Source organism: Schistocerca gregaria, chromosome 10, assembly GCF_023897955.1.
Source record: "Schistocerca gregaria isolate iqSchGreg1 chromosome 10, iqSchGreg1.2, whole genome shotgun sequence".
Taxonomy (NCBI): domain Eukaryota; kingdom Metazoa; phylum Arthropoda; class Insecta; order Orthoptera; family Acrididae; genus Schistocerca; species Schistocerca gregaria.
In genome coordinates, this window is record NC_064929.1 from 208031436 (window position 1) to 208053501 (window position 22066).

The following is a 22066-nucleotide window of genomic DNA, read 5'->3' on the forward strand; positions in this document are numbered from 1 at the left end:
TGTTGTTTAAATAAATATACTAGGAGTGTTGATATGGAACTAGCAGACAGACGTACATACGCATAAATACATAATACATGAATGAGGAAAAAGTCAGGTATATCTTATGCTAGGTGTTCCCAACAATTCTTTGGTTTTCATTTAAGATATTCGTCCAAAGTGTAGAAACAATGCTCTTACAAAAATAGTTTTACAGTTTTTTTTAAAAATACATACTGCTAATTTCTTTTATATTCTTTGGTAGCTTATTATAGATTACCACACCTCGATAATCGAGACTGTTTGGAGCTTTTAGCTTATTCTTTCTATCTAAATGGAGGCAATGACTCAAACTTGTGTTATGATCTTGGATAATGTTAGTCAAGCTATAATTTTCTAGATTTTTTTCATGTATACATTATGGTCTGAAAAATAAACTCACAAGGAACAGTCAGAATGCCCAGGTTTTTAAATAATTCTCTGCAACGAGCCCATTTATTGCCTTTTGTCATTATTCTCACAGCTCTCTTTTGTAAAAGGAAAACTGTTTGTAGATTCTGGGTACTATTTCCCCAAAAGATTATTCCTTATCTAAGGATGGCATACACATAACCAAAGTAAGCTGACCTTACACAGATGTCACTGCATACTGATGCAAGAACTCCAAGCACGTATCATCCTGTGGAGACCCTCTTTGAGATAATCGTGCTATGTTCATTCCACTATAGTTGGCTGTCAATGTACAGTCTGAGGAATTTAGTGTTAGTCACATATGTTATTGAAGTGTTATATAGTTTTAAATTTATGAACTTTTACTTCTTGTTTATTCTAAAGTACATGCTGTTTGTTTTATTAATGTTGAGAGACTCTGTTCTCTGTAGACCATTTGTAAACATCTGCTAGTGCTCCATTGGCTTTTTCCAATAGCAGGTCATGTGTCTTGCTGGTAGTCAGTATATTACTGTCATTAGCAAAAAGTACTTTTTCTCCTTGCACCACACATTGTGGGAAATCATTAATATAAATTAAAAACAATATTGTGTCCAGAATACTTCCTTTTTTGTGAAGAGGTATGATCTCAGCTAGTTTCAGGTAGTCTGGGAAGCAGCCAGTGTTAAGACTGGTTAATGGTGTCAGTTAAAGGGGCTTTAACGCTGTCTATCCACTCTTTTAATACACAAACTAGGACTTCGTCCAGTCCTGTTGAGAATTTGTTTTTTAATTGTTTTATGGTTCTGCTTGCTTCTCTTTTCATAGTGGGGAGTAGAACGATTGAATTTTTTATGTAATTATCCACTGGAATATCAGATCTTTTTGGAAATTTGCTCTGCAGGTCTTTTCCAATACTGCTGAACTATGAGTTTATGGAGCTCCTTTTTGATCACTGATTGTATTGCCTGATTTCTTGGTTTTAATGTTTGAGTGTGTCTTTTTTTTAAATTTTTTTTTTATTTTTATTTTTTATTTTTATTTCCGGTCTCACATTTAACTAAAGTCCAAGCAGCTTTACTTTTGTTATTTGCATTTCTTATCAGTTTGTCATTACCTGTAAGTCATTTTCATGTATTTGGAATTTCATAACCATGAGAGTTTTTGTAAGATTTAAGGTTCAGCTCTTTTCAGTAAGCCTGTTGCAATATTCTTATGATTTACATATTAATAATGAAGCTTACATATAGATGTCCCATAATGTGCTGACATCTACTGAGTGTGGTGGAGGATAAATAGTTTAACAGAACACATTCCTCTTCTTCAGTTTCATGATTTCCCTCAATTACACACACGCAAACGTCATCAACAGGTTACAAAATAGCTTTGCATATTGCCACTGTACATTGATATCAATTGTTTGTGACACGTGAAAATTTGTGCCGACCTGGGACTCGAACCCAGATTTCCAGGTAATTGCGTGTGGTCGCCTTAACTGTTTTAGCATCTGAGCACACTTCTAGGTCTAGTCCAAACTTGCATATGTCTTGTAGTCACAACCCTTATGCTCTCACACTCTGTGACTGCTGCACAGAGAGACATATGTTATATTGTCATTTTATCCTGTTGAGGCATAGATACATCATCGATGGTTACAATGTTTGTATTTATACAGTGTCTGTATCTTCACAATACAGTGTCCTACACGCATGCATGCTTGCATGAGCAGGTACTGTACTGACTATTCCAGTAGCGGTAAACATTAATAAAATAGATTCACGTAATGCGGCTGCCACTGAAGTCGGCTGTTTGCAACACATAAAGAAATTGTGCCACATTGGGACTTGAACCGACTGAGAGTTGTGTTATCCTCTGCCAATGCTTAGGGCAGATGCCGGCCTGTATCCTTCAAATATGCGAGGCCAGTTGCCTTCAGCATGTTTTCCCAATTTGAGCTTGTGCTTAATCCCTAGGGGCCTAGTCTTTGATGGTGCCTTAAACCCTGATCTTTTCTCCTTTCTTCTACTTATTTTGCAGATGATTAGTCTCCCTCTATGATTTTTACCACTCGCCTGTGACTGATGACTTAGATTTCTCCTGACACTTTCTATATGAAAATGGATTATTGTTGTTAACATTTATAATTGGGGTTATTCTGAGTTAGCTGTGATCCATACAATGTGTGCAAGATATCCTCCCACAGAGTCCCACTCCACATAGCACTGACTTGCTAGCAGCATTGTACGACATGGTGTATGTGCTGACCAAATTCTCTTTGGCCGTGGGAATGCCACCACCCCCACTATAATGAATGGAACAGCAAAAAAAAAAAACATGTTAACTTGTATATTGGGATGTTCCCGCTGCCATGCACTTCACTGGTTTGCAGAGTATAGATGTAGTTTGTTAGTCGTATAAGTCTGTGCTTGACAAAGTGTTGTAAATTTTGAGTCTCTGTAATAACTTAAAAAGACACATGAAGTTCAGAAATATTATTTTGTGTGTGGTATCTACATCTTAATGTGTGTTGAACGATAAACAGAGTTTTTGTGTATTACTTGGTTTCTGACCAGATTGAACCTGATGTGTCGAAGATTGTTAATCACTATAGTTGAAGTACTGAGGTTAATATTTTGGATTTTTGTGCTCTTACCTGGTTGTGAGGATTTTGTTTAATTGAAAAGTTTTGAAATAACATATTTCTTTATTTATTCACATAAACAGAACTGAAATCAACAGCACTTAACACTGACTCTCTACTACTACTACTACTACTACTACTACTACTACAACTACAACTGATGCCAGCAGTAGTACTACTACCACCAATAAATAATAATAATAATAAAAATAATAATACCAAATGGTTGCAGCTGCAATCTCTGATATAACTTTCCGACAATCTAAGCAGTCTTCGGTATTATTAGAAATGGTATTTTAAGCAACTTAAAGTTCATAACAATCTATAAAAAATCATTTATGTTTGACAGCACACTCAGCAGGAGACATATACACATCTTTAGTACTCGGTCAACTTTCCCACTTCACTGTTGTATATTGCAACATTCTGCCACTAGAGGACTCCAAATTGTAGCATGTAACATAGTGGTGTGCAATGTAAATGTCAGTTGTGAGAAATAGTTCAGAAAACTGAAAGCATGAATTCAAATAATTCATCCACACATGGACAATGAATGCCAGAACGCGCCCAAGCATTGCATCATCTGCAGCAATTGGTGCCTTGGATTCAGTCATCATCCCAACTTGGTCCCATCTGATTTTCATCTATTTACAAAGTTTAAATAACATCTTTGAGTACTTGATTTTGATAGTCATGAAGCGGTGCAAGTAGAGGCGAAGTTGTGGCTCCGTCAATGAAGTCAATCATTCTACAGTGACGGTATCAACAAGCTGGTGTGTCATTGGGAGAAATGTGTTCAGCACCAGGGTGATTATGTTCAGACATAAATAAAACAATGAAAAATCCAGGATGGAATGTAACAGTAGAATGAAAAGGATAGTTGCTCTTCACCATGTAGTGGAGATGCTGAGTTGAAGAAAGGCACAACAAAAAGACTGTCGGAAAGTTAGGTTTTAGCCAACAAGGCTATTGTCAGTAATATACACACACACACACACACACACACACACACACACACACACACACACACACACACACACACACACACACACACACAGTCTGGCTTCAGCTATCATAGACTGTGGTTATCTGTGTGTGAGTTGTGTTTGCGTGAGTGTGGTCATGGGTGTAGTTGTCTATTTTTGACAATAGCCGTGTTGACCGAAAGCTAACGTTCCGACAGTCTTTTTGTTGTGCCTTTGTGCAACTCAGCATCTCTGCTATATGGTGAGTAGCAACTATCCTTTACGTTACATTGTTGAGAAATAAATATGTAGACATGAAGAATAAATATGTAAAATGTTAATAATGTTTGTTTTATTTAAAAAGCTGTGAGTCTACACACAAAAATTTTGGAGGCATTACTTTTCAGCATGCCCTCAAACATTATGAGTATTTTTAACAATTAATTTTACAATATGTATATTTTCATTAGTACACCGTCATACACTTTACATAGTAACTGGTGCATTTTTACTTCATGAACAATAAGGCATGAACAAAATTCTGTTAAAGTATTTGCCATATTGTCTCATATGTCATTAAACAATAATTAGTGTACGGTGAAAAATAGATATATCACCAAAATTGTTTATATAACCACGCAATAAGATCACTCTGTATGTGTCGTGTACTATAGTAAGTTAGTCTCCGTCTTCTACGCAACACACACCACAGACTTCACTTTGAATCCTAGACAAGGAGCCATGGTTTACATGAAAATGAGTTTTGTATCTTGTATTGTGATTGTATCACAGTTTAGGAAAAGTGATTTCTGTCAGTGACAAAAACCATTAAGGAGTAAATTTACTTTGAATATGAAAACATGGGAATTAATACAGTATAAAATTCTGCTTTTATATTCCCGGAATTAACATTTTCTTTCCGTCTACAGCATTTTTTTAACACTCCTGTCAAATTTCCTAGGTTAACAATGTTAATTCACACCTGATTTTGTGTTAACATATTCATAACTTTCCCTCATTTTACACTTTATGAAACACTGTTGGTGGAGAAAAAACTAACTTCATTGACATAAAATGACTCTGGCATGGCGTTGGCTTTCAGTTAGTGTTTACAAATATGATGCTGTTAAGTTTCTTGACAGCAGTGCGCTCCGCTCAGCAGTTTGAATCCAACAGATCTGAATTGGCAAAAACTGGAACAATTTGTGGGGGCTGATGGGAGTAACTTCCTTGTAGGTTTGTTCAAATAATGACTGATCACAACAGTTTTCAAAGTCTCCACTGCGTGTGTTCAACTTTCTGATCGTCATGACACATCAAGTACATAACTCAAGTGTTTCATTTTTTTAACCACTCGAAGTGCTAGTTGACAACCTTTGCGCTGTTTGCGTTGTTCAAATGCTTTGGGTTTGAATAATGAATCACTGTGCAATTTGTGCATTTTTTCATGCTTCGCAAAATGAGTTTTAAAAATTTGTATAAATTTTTTTAATAACATATACCTAAGTATTTTTTGTGATGTTTCTCACAGAAATAACGTGAGTGATTGTTTCTGTGTGTGAGGATTTTTTTGCATGATGGAGGCGTCACAATATCTTATAACCTCAAAAATATTTTTATGGTGCTTGAGATGCAGACCAACACATATGCAAACATCTCACAAAATAGTTATGTGGATATCTGTGCTTGGCAATGAGAATAAATTCTTGAAAAGTGTTGTGCTAAGCATGAATAATATGTAACTCAAGTAGTGTGTCATTGTCAAATAATGAATAAAACAACTGCAGGCTTTCAAAAAATATAGTGTATGATAAATGACATTAAGTCAAATGTTTCTGCTTCCCATACAGTTACCGCTTCCGGTTACATCAGTGGCTAAAGATATTACAAAATTCAGATAACTTTTATTGGATAATAATTAAATCCTTGACAAGTATCTTCATGCGTATTATGTCCATATATTACAAAGAAATTTAAAAAATGCAATGGGAATCATAAACAGAATTTTTACAGCTAAAAAAGTTATTTCCCACATTTTACATTTTCCCTGCATTATACACTATTTTTTAAAATTCCCTCGAAAAGTGTAAATGCAGGGTTTCACTGTACATCAAAGACAACAAATGTGTGTAATGGGTTTTGACAAGTACATTTTGTAATAATAAAAATGTCCATCCACAGTGTAGAGGTGGTGCTTAGAGCTGAGATCGTGGACATGGTGCAGGCGGGCGATCAGTACGACTTCACGGGCACACTGATTGTGGTGCCGGACGTGGGCGTGATGTCGACGCCGGGGCAGCGTGCCGAGCTGGCCTCGAGGCACAAAGCGGGAGACCAGGCGACGGCGCAGATGGCGGGGGAGGGCGTGCGCGGTCTGAGGGCGCTCGGCGTGCGAGAGCTCAACTACCGCATGGCCTTCCTTGCCTGCAGTGTCGCGCCCACCAATCCCAGGGTAAGCGTGCAGTGTTGTGTGTGCTGCCAAATTAAGTCTGTGGGTAACTGAGAATCAGTTACAGAAGCATTGCATGGAACTGACAACTTGGGATGCATTTCTACAGTGCTAGGTACATTGACAGACATTGTTCTTGTTTCCAGAATGAGATTTTCACTCTGCAGCGGAGTGACGAGATACTGGCAGAAGTAAAGCTGTGAGTACCGAGCGTGAGTCGTGCTTTGGTAGCTCAGATGGTAGAGCACTTTCCCGCTAAAGACAAAGGTCCCGAGTTCGAGTCTCGGCCCGGCACACAGTTTTAATCTGCCAGGAAGTTTCATTGTTCTTGTCAATTTTATTGCCTTCGGCCTGTAGACTGGTTAGTTACAGCTCTACACACAAGTCTATTCTGTGTGGTCTCCACCCCTGCATAATGACTGCAACCTACATCAATTTGAACCTGCTTAATGTAGTAGTCTTTGTCTCCCTGTACAGTACCTACCACTCTTACTACCCTCCATAATCATGATTTGTCATATCAGTTAAAGCCCAAGTTTTGCCGTAATGCTCTTTTCTCCCCCGTTCTGTTCAGTACCTCCTAATTACGTCTTTCAATTACCCGTATAGTGTCCGCGGCTCGTGGTATTGTAGTAGCTTTCTCGCTTCCCATGCACGGGGTCCCGGGTTCGATTCCCGGCAGCGTCGAGGATTTTCTCTGCCTCGAGATGACTGGGTGTTGTGTGCCTTTCATCATCATTTCATCCTCATTCACTCACAAGTAGCCGTAGTGGCTTTAAAGAACTTGTGGAGCGGCGGCCGAACCGCCCCGCGAGGGGTCTCCCGACCACCAATGCCATACGCTCATTATTATTATTACCCGTATAGTCCCAGCATCCTCATGCAGCATCGTATTTTAAATCAACTTTTACAATTTATTGTGCATATGATCCATTGAACTAACCAACTGACCCTAACCTCTCACCTGCCCTGTTTTTCGTGCATGTATCACTTGTGCACGAGGCTACACTCTGAACAGACACTTCCAGAAAACACTTCCTAGTACTTAAATTTATATTTGATGTTCGCAAATTTATGTTTTTCAGAAACAGTTTTATTGCTATAGCAACTGTGCCTTTTATATCCTCTCTACTTCAGCCATTGTTAGTATTTTGGTACCCAACAACACAGATCATCAATCATCAGCTATTGCCAACACCTCATTTCCTCATCTTATACATCCAGCATCATATGACGTGTATATGTGTCACCTTCATAGCCTCTGCTTTGTCCCAGGGGTGGCATCTCCAGGACAAAAATTAGAACATGATGTGCCTCAAGGCTGTGTAACAGTTCCTCTTTCTTCTCATTTTTGTAAATGATCTAAGCCAAGATAGTAACATACTGCACAGGGAATCAGGTGAGTCATTTGGAAGGGTACAAAAGTGATTTTGTCAAATATGATTGAAAGAAAACTCATCATATGAAATGTGGCTGTGACAAAAGCACATTCCTGGACCTTTTAGAATTTTTGAAATTGCTGGATTTTGTAATTATAGCAAACTTATGAAGTAGACACAGTGTGTGTGTGTATGTGAGGAACTATCACGTGTAGTATACTTTCTGAGGCTGATGGAAAAAGTAATTACAGACCAGTACCGGGTAACTACAGGGAGACAGGATAATGAGAATGTTTGAAATGAGTAGTGGCAGCCATGGACAAGTGGCAGCACTGCTGGTTCATGACAGTTAGCGAGTAAACAGTCCACCATTTCAGCAATCGTGGATCAGTGGAAAGGACAACAGTGTGCATTAGCCATAAAAATGTTTTTAAAAAAAACAATGATAGTTTGATAACGTACAGAGGTAGTTTTGATGTTGTTATAATTCAGGACGTCGTCATGCCGTTCCGTCGAAACACATGATAAAACGTTGGCTTTTAACTTTGAAGTGACTGAATCTGCTTGCAAGAAGAAACCAACAGGACGACCAAGAAGTGTGCGTTCTCCAGCGAACATCGATGTTGTACACGAGTCTGTCTTATGGAGCCCACAGCATTCAATTCGTAAGCAAGCAGCAGTGGTTGGAATGTCCCGGGAGAGTGCTCACAGAGTTCTTAATCTCCATTTAAAATTTCGTCTGTACAAACTACAGATGGTGCAACAATTGAAGGACAATGATTACTGGTTACAATTAGTACTCTGTCAACAAATGGTAACAAAAACAAACAATGACAATGAATTTCTAAAAAAAGTTGTGGATGTCAGATGAGGCACATTTTCATCTCGCAGGTTATGTGAATAAACAGAACTACCGTTACTGGGCAACACAAATCCTAATGCCCTTTACACACAGTAAAATGATAGTGTGGTGTAGTGTTTCATGACATAGGATTATCGGAGCATATTTTTTCGCAAATGAACAGGGTACACAACAACTCAGTGCCAATTGTAATGCGGAGATGTTACAAACTTTTGTTATACTTGCATTGAACAACTTTCCAAACATTCAAGAAGCTTGGTTTCAACAGCATGGAGCGACATTACACACTGCACGGCAGTCAATGGCATACGTGCGAGAATTGTTTGGCAATCATGCGATTTCACGATTCGGTAACATTCCCTGGCTCCCTAGATCACAAGATTTATCCACGTGTGATTCCCCCCTCTCTTGTGGAGCAAAGTCTACATGATCCGGCCAAGAACCGTGGATGAGTTAAAACATAGAATTCGATTCCAGTTCACAGTATACCAGCTGAGATGTTGCAGTGGTCAATGAGGAATCTCTGCACTAGATTTCTCGAATGTATTTGTATAGGAGTACTCCATCTAAAGGATGTAATTTTTTAACAAGTGAAAAATGCTATCAATGTTTCGTAAATGGTAAAGTTGTAAGGTTTGAATTACTGTGAATGCAATTTCTTTTTTTCATCACTTCTAGTTTTATTGGACTGTGGAAATGTTCCTGTTTTTCTGTGTCTTACTGTATATGCCGTGCTCTATTCCACAGCTGTATTGACTGTGAAATGCAGCTGTGGGATCACTGATCAGGCTGCACGGACATCCTATTTCTACAAAAGAAGGCAGTAAGAATTGTCACACTTAAATGTTAAGCAAGAGCACTGCAGGCGATTATTTTGGGAGTGGAGAATGTGTTGTAGGAATAACTTCCATCTGCACAGTTTGAAAAAGTTGGTGGCGGAGGGGATGATCCAGGTGGCCTGAGTTGTGAAGCAACCATTGAAATCAACCGTTTTATCATCAGATGCATGTTGTGCCACAAGATGGCTCTCGGCCACAGTTTGGCGTTGCTGTTCATCCTGGTGGACAGCTGGTTCATAATCATACCAATATAAAAAGCAGTGAAATTGTTTTCAGCACAGTTGATATAGGACATGGTTGCTTCCACAGGTGGAGTGATGTCTGATCACCCACAACCCGGACCATCTAGATGCTTACCTCCACCACAAGTTTTTCTGAACTGTGCAGTTGGCAGTTATCTTTACAACGCATTTTCAGCTTTCAAAGTCATCCTGGCCTCTGCCTGTGGTAAATTACTGTTCTCACACTCTTCGCCCGACAGTTTCTGCCTGTCTATCCTAAAACCTCCTCTCAGTTCAGGTTCCCTCACTGATATTGTGCATCGATCTCTGACAACACACCCACCTGTCTTTTTCCCCTTCTCAGATACTCTTCTTCTTACAGTGACGTCCTCGTTGAGTGTTGCCTGAGTGTAATGTTCAGGTGTCAATTTATTTGAACCATCAATTTGCATGTAGTAAGCTAGTCAGAGTACAGTAGTGAAATTTGGTTTCAGTTTGGGGGTGCAGAACTGCACATGGAGGAGATGACTGCCGAGATAATGAAGCAGCAGATGACGGATGCCGAGTGGAACAAGGTGTACGAGATGAGCCGCGACCGAAACCTCTACCAGAACCTCGTTTCCAGCCTCTTCCCCACGATACACGGCAACGACGAAGTCAAAAGAGGTGAGTAGCGGTGCAGTGAGAAACACTGCACGTAGTTGGTACTACTTCCAGAGATCAGGAAAGAAAATCTCGAATAGTGCAGGTTTTCAGCAAAGGTCTTAGCATACGGAATGTGTTCTCAGATATGTGAGTGGCGCGAACACTTCATCTGTACTTTGCAAACCACTGTGGGGTGCATGGCAGAGGGTATGTCCCACTGCACCAGTCACTAGGGTTCTTCTCATTCCATTCATGTGTGAAGTGTGGTAAAAATTATCTTTCAAATGCCTCCGTGTGTGCTGTAAGTAATCTAATCTTGTCTTGTCTTCTCTGTCTCTATTTGAGTGATACATAGGAGGTTGTACTGTATTCCTATATTCATAATTTATAGCCAGTTCTTGGAACTTCGCAAGTAGACTTTCTCAGGATACTTCTCGTCTGTCTTAGAGTCTGCAAGTTCAGTTTCTTCGGCACCTCTCTTGACACACCCCCACAGGCCAAACAAACCTGTGACCCTTTGTGGTGCCCTTCTCTGTGCATGTTCAATGTCCCCTGATAGTCTTGCTTAGTACAGGTCCCACACACTTAAAAAAATATTCTAGGATGGGTTGCGTGAGTAATTTGTAAACAATCTGTTTTGTAGACTGATAGCACTTCCCCAGTTTTCTACCAATAAATCAGTCTACCACCTGTCTTATCCATGATTGAGCCTGTGAGATCATTCCACTTCATATCCCTACAAAATGTTACACACAGGAATTTATATGAGTTGGTTGATTTGACCTGTCACCCATTGATATAGTCACAGGATACTACGTTTTTTTGTGTTTTGTGAAATGCATAATTTTACATTTCTGAACATTTAAAGCACGTTGCGTATCTCTGCACCACTTTGAAATCTTATTAAGATCTGACTGAATATGTATGCAGCTGCTTTCAGATAGTGCTTCATTGCAGATAACTGCACCATCCTCAAAAAGTCTGGGGTTACTATTAATATAGTCCGCAACACCATTAATATGCAACACGAATAGTAAGGGCCCCGACATAATTTCCCAGGAGCACGCATGAAGTTACATGTTAATCTGTCAGTGACTCTCGAAAATAAAATGCTGCAGCCTCCCTACCTAAAATCTCCAGTCCAATCACAAAATTTTACTTGATACCCCATGTGATTATAATTTCGACAATATATGTGGTGCTAAGTCAAATGCATTTTGGAAATCAAGTAGTTGTTAAGTACTACAACTCAGTTTCATTCCCTGGACACGAGTGTTCATCAGAGGCGAGGGTCTCATCAGTAATGTCCCAGGGAGGTGTGACAGGGCTGCTCCTGTTCACACTATACATAAACTAGCTCATGGATAGGGTGAGCAACAGTCTTCAACTGTTTGCTGATGATGCTGTAGTGATCGGGAACTGTCATTGTCGAGAGATAGTAGATGCATAGAGGCCGTCTTGTACGTTGATGATGCGAAATACCCTCAGACTTCAAGAATATAATAATTCCAATCCCAAAGAAAGCAGGTGTTGACAGATGTGAAAATCACTATCAGTTTAATAAGTCATAGTTGCAAAATACTAATGCGAATTCTTTACCGACGATACAGACGAATTGAAAAACTGGTAGAAGCCGACCTTGGCGAAGATCAGTTTGGATTCCGCTGAAATGTTGGAACACGTGAGGCAATACTGACCCTACGACTTATCTTAGAAAATGGATTAAGGAAAGGCAAACCTACATTTCTAGCATTTGTAGCCTTAGAGAAGGCTTTTGACAGTGTTGACTGGAATACTCTCTTTCAAATTCTTAAGGTGGCAGGGGTAAAATACAGGGAGCGAAAGGCTGTTTACAATTTGTACAGAAACCAGATGGCAGTTATAAGAGTCGAGGGGCATGAAAGGGAAGCAGCGGTTGGGAAGGGAGTGAGACAGGGTTGTAGTCTGTCCCCAATGTTATTCAATATGTGTATTGAGCAAGCAGTGAAGGAAACAAAAGAAAAATTTGGAGTAAGTATTAAAGTGCATGGAGAAGAAATAAAAATGTTGCGTTCACCGATGACATTGTAATTCTGTCGGAGACAGAAAAGGACTTGGAAGAGCAGTTGAACTGAATGGACAGTGTCTTGAAAGGAGGATATAAGATGAACATCAATAAAAGCAAAAAGAGGATAATGGAGTTGATGGTTGCAAAAGGAGGGTGCAACATTGATGTTCAGTGCAACATTCTTTCACAGTGCGTGTGGTCTGACCCTGTTGATAAGCTATTTGGTAAATTCTGGCCTTGCACAATGACAACTTGTCCTTCACTGATCCCAAAAGTTGTACAATCTTAGATGGTGGACAAATCATCTTCACCTGAAATTTATGGAGGATTCTTGATGTTTTAAACGTAATGTTGCTCACAAAGGCAAGATTAGCTAAAAATTTTGCAAGAATGTTCTCTTTTTCATCCACTTCCTGATTCTTTGTTGTAAGAGAGTGCCCTATTAATCTTCTAGGTGGAATACCGCCCCCCCCCCCCATCCCCCCCCCCCCCCCCCCCCCCCCCGGAAAATCACCCCCCCCCGGAAAATATCCACATCTGTGACAGTGTGAGCTCTGTGTATGAGTATTTGAGGCACACTCACAGAAGAGCTTCTGTGAAGTTTGGAAGGTAGGAGATGAGGTACTGGTGCAAATAAAGCTGGAAGGACAGGTAGTGAATTGTGCTCAGTTGGTAGATCACTTGCTTGCCAAATATGAGTCTGGGTCCAACATGCTGTTTTAATATGCCAAGAAGGTTTCACTTTTATTTTTTTAATTCGTTTGGAAGACACTCACTTCCAGGAGTGCTAAAAGTGAAGAATTACCCACTGATAATCATTGTGACAGTGATGGCGGTGAGGTGGTGGTTGTCGTTGTTTTGTTGCTGTTACATTGATGCCTTTCTTGCAGGTATTGTCTTGATGTTGTTTGGTGGAGTTCCAAAGAAGACTGAGGAAGGTACATCTCTGAGAGGAGACATCAACGTATGCATTGTGGGTGACCCAAGTACAGCTAAATCCCAGTTACTGAAGCAGGTATGTGCATTGGCTTTGTCATGTTGGTAATAAGACGTAAATAATTCTGAAGTGTCATTTTCGAGCAGTTCTACAAAGCTAGCATTTGTTTGTATTTTCTAACGTAATGTCCATTGTTTACCTTTTAAACCATAGTTCTGCAAAAAATACAAATACAATTTTATTGCCAGATATGTAAATTATATAATCGTGAGTGAGCTCTCATTCCTAACATAATTATCCGTGGTTTCATGTCCAAATTTTAACTTCGGGAAAACATAAATAATAATTTTTGGCAGAGGATTTTGTTGCCAAGTCAGACAAAAATGTATTACCACATGCCAGCAACAAAATGGGTAAAGGGTTTTAACCCATATAAATGACCTGACTCAGAACTGTCAAATCTGTTCAATGATTCATTCAAGGTGTGACAGCTAATAACACTTCTTTCTACAGTCCTCATTTCATATGTACATATAAATTCTAGTTCAATCTGCATCCATAACACAGTACAAAAACCAGCTAGTGTTAACAATCAACAACTGCTCAAAACTGACTCATGTGATCACTGCAGCATTCTTCCATATAACTTTGATATTCAGCTTGCACTTTTCTTTGTTACGACTTACAATTAATTATAAAGTAATTGGATGGATAAAAAAATCTACTCATCAAACAGCAACAGGAGAACACATATACAAAAGTATTAATATTTATAAGCTTTCAGAGCCAATGGCTCTACATGTGATGAGAAGGAACTTCTTTTCTCATCCCTTCCGGTAAGTCTCCCCTGCCCTGGGGTTCTGGGTGACTTTGGCACACTCTACCCTTTTTCCTAAAACTCACCAGTCGTTTTCCTTCACCCGTTGTCCTTCCCCTTGAACCCTTCTGCCAGAAGGAGCCACTGACTCTTAAAGCTTGCAGACATTAATACCTTTGTATGTGTTTCTCATTTCGCTGCTTGGTGAGTAAATATTTTTATTTAACCAGTTACATCATATTTGCAAAAATTAATCATTTTTGTTGTTACAGTACTATTAGATTTCCACAATTCAGTTGATTTCACAAGATATTTCTCCAGACTACTTCCGATTTTTAACTAATGTAATTACAACTAAAAGTTTTGACAAAATTTATTTCTTCTCACCAAATTACATAATTGCCCATTCTAATCTCTTGCTTCCTGACCCTGAGCTTGTCTTAAATCACTTGCTTATTAGGTTGCTAAAATCAACAATCACTTGCTGTTAAAAATTGTTTGCTGAAATGTTTAGTGTGGAGACCATCGTCAGGACATCATGAGAGTGTAAAATGCCTTAATACAAAGTAATATGTTACATAATTACATTCTTGGCATTGGTGATAAACTGATGGTAATGAACCAGTCTTGAGAGAGTAATTATGTGACACAATACTGTGTATTAAGACAATATGACTTGTTCTGATGATGGGCTATGCACAAAATGTGCCAGCAAGTTAATTTTGAACAGCTAGTGATTTGTTGATTTTTAGCAACCAAGTGAAGCAGTGATGCAAAATGTACCCTGAGTTTACACAATGGTTGCAGTCCTCCTTGCATGACTCTGTTGCGACTTAAGCGTGTTGCGAGTTAAGCATCTTGCTTCTCTCCAGTAAACACTTTTCTCTGTTATTCAGGTATTTAATGTTCACTCACAAGAAGTGGAATACTCCTCATCCTTCCAGGAAAGAAGTCTTCTAGAAAACTGACATCTTTTCTATGAATATTCCTTGAATTAAGTGGTGATAACAGTACAATACATTATGCATGCTTATTTTTGATTTACAGTGTTACTTTCTCATAGTGCTGAATATGATTATAAAGAATAGATGGTATACAGAAAAACATTCGGCCGAGCGGTTCTAGGCACTTCAGTTCGGAACCGCATGACTGCTACGGTCGCAGGTTTGAATCCTGCCTCAGGCATGGATGTGTGTGATGTCCTTAGGTTAGTTACATTTAAGTAGTTCTAAGTTCTAGGGGACTGATGACCTCAGATGTGAAGTCCCATAGTGCTCAGAGCCATTTGAACCAGAAAAACAATCAAAATTGAGAAATATCAAACCGAAAAACTGAAGGACAATGAAAGATTGAAAGGTATATTATGAATATGAAATATGTGTTTGTATTGGGTTGTATACAAGTTGTGTGTATTGTGTTCTCCAATACTTAAGCAGATGAGAGATAATTACTGACATCTCAAATTATCAGATCGCGGAGGTGAGTCCACGAGCTATATACACCTCCGGCAAGGCATCCTCGGCAGCAGGTCTGACTGCAGCTGTCGTCAGGGACGAAGAATCGTTCGACTTCGTCATCGAGGCAGGCGCTCTGATGTTGGCCGACAATGGCATCTGCTGCATCGACGAGTTTGACAAGATGGACCCGAGGGACCAGGTGGCTATCCACGAGGCAATGGAGCAGCAGACGATATCCATAGCGAAGGTCAGTGTTATTGACCGATGCTGAGACAGGAAGGTTTTCAGTTCTGTCAAAAATTTTATGATGTACAATGAAAATAGTGTACTCCTTGAGTCTACTTTGCCACGGTCCTTGGTACATTTACATCTTTATGATTGCTCTGCAATTCACAATTAAGTACTTGGCAGACAATTCATCGAATCACCTTCAGACTATTTCTGTATCGCTTTAGTCACAAATAGCATGTGGGAAAACAAATACTTAAATCTTTCCATATGAGCTCTGTTTTCCTTATTTTATCATGATGATCACATTTCTTCCTGTGTAGATGGAGAGCCAGCAAAATAGTGTCAGTGGCACTTTCTTGTACTTTATGATAAGCTGTCCATCTTTGAACTTTCTCAACATGCTGTATCAATCCTATCACGTAACGATCGCATACGATGCGCCAATGCTATAGAAGATAATGGACGAGCTTAGTATAGGTATCCTTTTCAGTATGCTTGTTGCATCTTCTACACACTTTTCAAAAAACACAGTATGTAGATTGTCCTCCCCATTATTTCTATGAGGTGATTCAATTTAAGTTGTTTATAATTATAATCTCAAAGTATTTAGGTGAACAACAACAATTTAAATATGGATGATTTGCTGTTTAAGTGAAATTACCTTTTAGTACTGAAACAGAGGAATTCATATTTTCGTTGCGCTATACTGGTATCTTGGGTAAACCATTTTGCAATTAGTTTTGATCTTCTGATGACTTCACAAGACAGTAAACAGCAGCATCATGTCTGAGAAACCTAAGAGGCATGCTCAGATTGTCTCCAAAATGTTTTATATACAGGGTGCCTACATGAAAAAGTTACAAACTACAGCCTGCGCACACTTTATTCATCATATAAATGTCACTACAGATATTCGGATTTAGGTTATGATATGTGCAATATGCCTGCATCATTGGTGATGATGTGGTGCAGACTATTAGCAAAATTCTGCATGACCCACCGTAGTGTCAGAATATCGATGCTGTCGCTGACCTCTCGAATGGCTGTTTTCAGCTCTGCAATGGTTTTGGGGTTTTTGCTGTACACCTTGTCTTTAATATCGTCTCACAAAAAGGAGTCGCATGTGTTTAGATCCGGAGAATTAGTGGCCAATCGAGGCCCGTGCCAGCGGCCTCTTGGTACCCCAGAGCCAGAATGCGGTCCCCAAAGTGCTCTTCCAGGACATCAAACACTCTCCTGCTTCATTGGGGTCGAACACCATCTTGAATGAACCATATCTTGTCGAAATCAGGATCACTTTGGATAATGGGGTGAAATCATCTTCCAAAACCCTCATGTAATGTTTGGCAGTCACTGTGCCAGCGAGGAATATCATACCGATTGTTCCGTGTCTGGACATTGCGCACATCACACAGTCACCAATTGAGGGTGAAGAGAGTTATTGATCACAAAATGCAGATTCTCAGTCGCCCAAATGCACCAGTTTTGCTTATTGGCGAACCCCTGCATGCGCATACTAATTCTCATCATGTCCCGCGGCCAACCATGCAGTTTAAATGTCCTAACACAACCCGTTCAGAAGTTATGGCGATTTTATTTTGTATAGTTCAGTAATTGTCACCCTGTAGGTTAGCAGCTACAGAGGCCCTAGAACACTTCATCAGGGGATGCCATTTTTTTGTGTAATTTTTATGAAGTTACCAGAATGAATGTTTGATTTTGTAACAGAATGTATGCTGTTTTTGAAACTTCATGGCTGATTAAAACTGGTTGCCAGACTGGGACCTGAATGTGGGAACTCTGCCTTTTGTGAGCAAATGCTCTACCAATTGTGCCATTCAAGCACAACTCACCACCTGTCCTCATAGCTTTACTTCATCAGTGCCTTGAGTCCTTTCTTCCAAACTACACAGAAAGTCTCTCGCCTACATTTGTGGATACCTCAGTCGTAGCAACACTGCCTGTAGGAGGCGAAATTCCAGGTTTGAGTCGACGTATGACACACAGTTTTAATCTGACACAAAGTTTCAAAAACAGTGCATAATCCCAGGAAGTAATTTATTACATTAAGATCGCAACTAACACAGTAAAAAGAGGACGTGTTAGCTCCCAATCTTAAGATGTGATGATAATACACAAATAGTTTGATAAAGAAACAAGGGACTAGAGACATTGGTTGCCAGTGGGAATTGATTTATTTTAATGGGAAAAGTTGAAAATTTGTGCCAGACAGGGATTCAAACCCAGGTCTCCTAGCTACTAGGCAGGTGCGCTGACCATTAAGCCATCCGCACACGGTGGTCACCGCAAGTGCACGCACTACCACAGCATGCCTTCTATTGGACCCAAATTTTCAACTTACATCTCACACCACTGATGTAGTGCCCTTGCTCATGATTCTCTTTACTTGTGGTCTTTTGCCAACTTCAGTAAGAGTTCAAGCTTGATGGGCATCTGAACCAAAGGAGTCAATTTCTGTCGAGCCCTAATTATATATATGTATGTTATACATAACCTATAGGGACCAGAAAATGTAGCACTCCCTACACAATATTAGGCAGGTGTACCAGTTTCTTTGGCTCTTCAGTGTATATCGTTTATGCAAAATCTGCACATATCTTTTCAAAATTAGCATCTACCTTTTTCACAAAATTTGTGTAGTTTTTGCAAAATTCATGTATATATTTTCTGCAAAATTTTCATATACCGGGTGATCAAAAAGTCAGTAAAAATTTGAAAACTTAATAAACCACGGAATAATGTAGATAGAGGGGTAAAAATTGACAAGTCTCCAGACCTCAGTCCGTGTGATTATTGGCTTTGGGGTTACCTGAAGTCGCAAGTGTATCGTGATCGACCAACATCTCTAGGGATGCTGAAAGACAACATCCGACGCCAATGCCTCACCATAACTCCAGATATGCTTTACAGTGCTGTTCACAACATTATTCCTCGACTACAGCTATTGTTGAGGAATGTTGGTGGCCATATTCAGCATTTCCTGTAAAGGTAATCATCATTGTTTTGTCTTACTTTGTTATGCTAATTATTGCTATTCTGATCAGATGAAGTGCCATCTGTCGGACATTTTTTGAACTTTTGTATTTTATTTATTTATTTCTGTTCTAATAAAAACCCATGCCATTCCAAGCATGTGTGTCAATTTGTACCTCTCTATCCATATTATTCCGTGATTTATTCAGTTTTCAAATTTATACTGACTTTTTGATCACCCGGTATATATTTTAAAAAAAAATGCAAGTCTTTTTTGCAAAATGCATGTATATTTTTCTTGCAAAATGAACATACAAGGTGTGATTCAGAGGTTTCAAGACTGATTCATTTCTGAGTAACAGAGTGCGAGCGGACTGGTTCTGCCGGTTGGGGCAAGTAGTGGGGGGTCTCAGGGAACGAACTGACGATGCAGCAGCTGCCTCCAGAACCCTGGAGAGTGCGGATTGCTTGCAGCGTGGGTGCGTGTCATTGACCTCAGTTAAAAAGTGGGAGAGGCGAAAATGGAGCAGCACTTGGAGCAATGTTATGCAATTAAGTTTTGGATGCGACTGAACCAAACTGCCACGGAGACTCTCAGTATGATTCAAGAGGCCTTTAAGGAAGAAGCCATGTCCCATGCAATGGTTTTCATGTGACACAAACGTTTCAAAGATGGCTGCGGGAATGTTGAAGACAACGACCACTCTGGGAGTCCATCATCAAGCTGAACGGATGAAAATGTGGAGAGAGAGCTGGAACTTTTAAACAGTGACCGTCGTATTAGTACTAGATTAATTGCTGATGAACTGGGACTCAGTCTGAGTATGGTGTAGAGGATAGTGACGGAGTATTTGATTATGCGAAAAGTGTGTGCCAAAAGTTTTGTCGGTGGATCAGAACAGTGGAAGATGCGCTGGCAGCACTGTGCTGATGCTGAAGGATCGTATTTTGAAGAATTTTAGTTTGCTGTACTTCAATGTTCAATAAATTTCTAGGCTGAGTTAAGTCTTGAAAATTTTGACTCACACCCTGTATATCTTTTTTGCAAAATTCACACATATATATTTAATAAAATATATATTAAAAACAAAGATTCCAAGACCTACCAAGCGGGAAAGTGCCGGCAGACAGGCACAATGAACAAAACACACACACAGAATTACTAGCTTTCGCAACCGATGGTTTCTTCTTCAGGAAAGAGGGAAGGGAAGGGAAGGGAAGGAAAGGGAAAGACGAAAGGATGTGGGTTTTAAGGGAGAGGGTAAGGAGCCATTCCAATCCCGGGAGCGGAAAGACTTCCCTTAGGGGGGGAAAAAAGGAGAGGTGTAAACGCACGCACGCACGCACGCACGCACGCACGCACACACACACACACACACACACACACACACACACACACACACACACACATATATGTATATCCATCCACACATACACAGACACAAGCAGACATATTTAAAGGCCTATATATTTAATAAAATATAAATTATTTGCCACACAAATTAAAAAGGTTTTCATGCTACGTGAGTGAAGACAAACAAAGCCTTACTTCTTTGAAATTGGGTGTTTTAAAAAAAGTGCTAGTTGGGAACTTTGACTGGAATGTCTGCTTTTGCATAAACTTCAATAGTTTCATTTTCTGAAATGGCCTTTGTTTTCTGTGTTTTGGTGTATTTAAGCTTTCAAAAATGATTGTTTTGTTGAATAGCAACAGCATTGTGCCGCCAGTGAACTGAATGTGTTCAATTTAAGGTGTTTCTGGAGTTTGTCTTTTCCAACCAAATTCGGTGATTATAAAATATGCAGCATGCCACAGCTAGAAGTGACAAGGCACTTAGCTTTAAATGTGTCAATGAGCAGTACTACACACTTTGCCTCAAGTTGTTGCCCTGTATTGTGGTTAAATAAACAGAATGTCTTGGTATTCCTTTCATGTCATTGAGAGCCCTCTCAGTGAAAGCTGTGGAATTTGATTTGTGTAATGACGTGTAATAAAGATTTTGAAAATAATTGCTCAGTTGTTTGACGTACACGGAACCACCTGATGTGGCGGTGTGAAAATGCACATATTGTACTCGCAGGCTGGAGTGCGGGCGACCCTGAACGCTCGCACCTCAATCCTGGCAGCTGCAAATCCGATCGGCGGCCGCTACGACCGCACCAAGTCGCTGCAGCAGAACGTCTCGCTCAGCCCGCCCATCATGTCTCGCTTCGATCTGTTCTTCATCCTCGTCGACGAGTGCAACGAGGTAAGTGCTAGGATGACGGAACATACTTCGACCAAATTTCGGCGAATTGTTTTGTGTTGTGCTTTTTAATTATTAATCAACCACAATATTATCGTGCCTGGGAGTGATGGCACTTCAGTCGACTAATCATTAATTTTTATCATGGTATGTCATGAGGACATTTAATAGTATGAGCACATCTCTTTTAATCATTCACAGTGTGTTACTTCTCTCTTAGTCACAACTGTACTTGTTTACTTAAACATCACCATGCTTTTCCAATAAAATCCATGGGAGGTGAGTGCAGTAATAATGTGGTCAGTTAGTATGTGTGTAGTTCGATTGAAAATGTAAGTACGTAGTTCGCAGACGCTTAAGTGATGATGATTTCCAAGTTTGTAGTGAATTGACCTGTTTGATCTCTGCTTTTGCTAAGGCCATGCCTTACATTTTCCTTCACAGTTGGATTTATAATCAGGCCTTCTTAGTCAAATTCAAGTTTTAAAAGTTTTTTGGGCTCACAGCAGAGTTGTTGTTTTTTGCTTTCCCAGTATTTTGGCAGCATTCCTAGTTGTCAGGGTAAGTTGTTGAGCAACAAAACCTGTACCAGACGCCTGATAAAGACACTACAGAATTTCTCAAAATGCTGAGTGAAGAGAAAATGACAACTCTGATGAAACCCAAAAACTTTTAAGAACTTTCAGCATTGCAGCGCGTCAGCAATCGTAATTATCTAAATAAATTATGAATAATCCGCCTCGATTGCGAAAATTCCCGGTGTTTACCCAGGTTTCAACGTGGATAACCACGCTTTCTTCAGAACAAAATAAAAAAACAGCTTGCCTAAATGGGCATGGTCAATTTCTAAAATGAACACCCATAACGGCAGGTCCCCATAAAATGTATGAACATTACACGGTACATCCGTACCAAGTCAATAACACTA

At 39.7% G+C, this 22066-nt stretch overlaps 1 protein-coding gene across 1 annotated transcript in view; it reads left to right on the plus strand.

The window, feature by feature from the left end:
• The window catches only part of LOC126293483 (DNA replication licensing factor Mcm6), a 60554-nt gene that overhangs the window by 6607 nt on the left and 31881 nt on the right, over positions 1-22066 (plus strand). The window contains exons 5-9 of the mRNA XM_049986728.1: positions 6196-6466; positions 10259-10430; positions 13347-13471; positions 15681-15914; positions 20974-21141. Of these exons, the coding sequence (XP_049842685.1) occupies positions 6196-6466; positions 10259-10430; positions 13347-13471; positions 15681-15914; positions 20974-21141 (970 nt within the window). The remainder of the gene's footprint in view (positions 1-6195; positions 6467-10258; positions 10431-13346; positions 13472-15680; positions 15915-20973; positions 21142-22066) is intronic.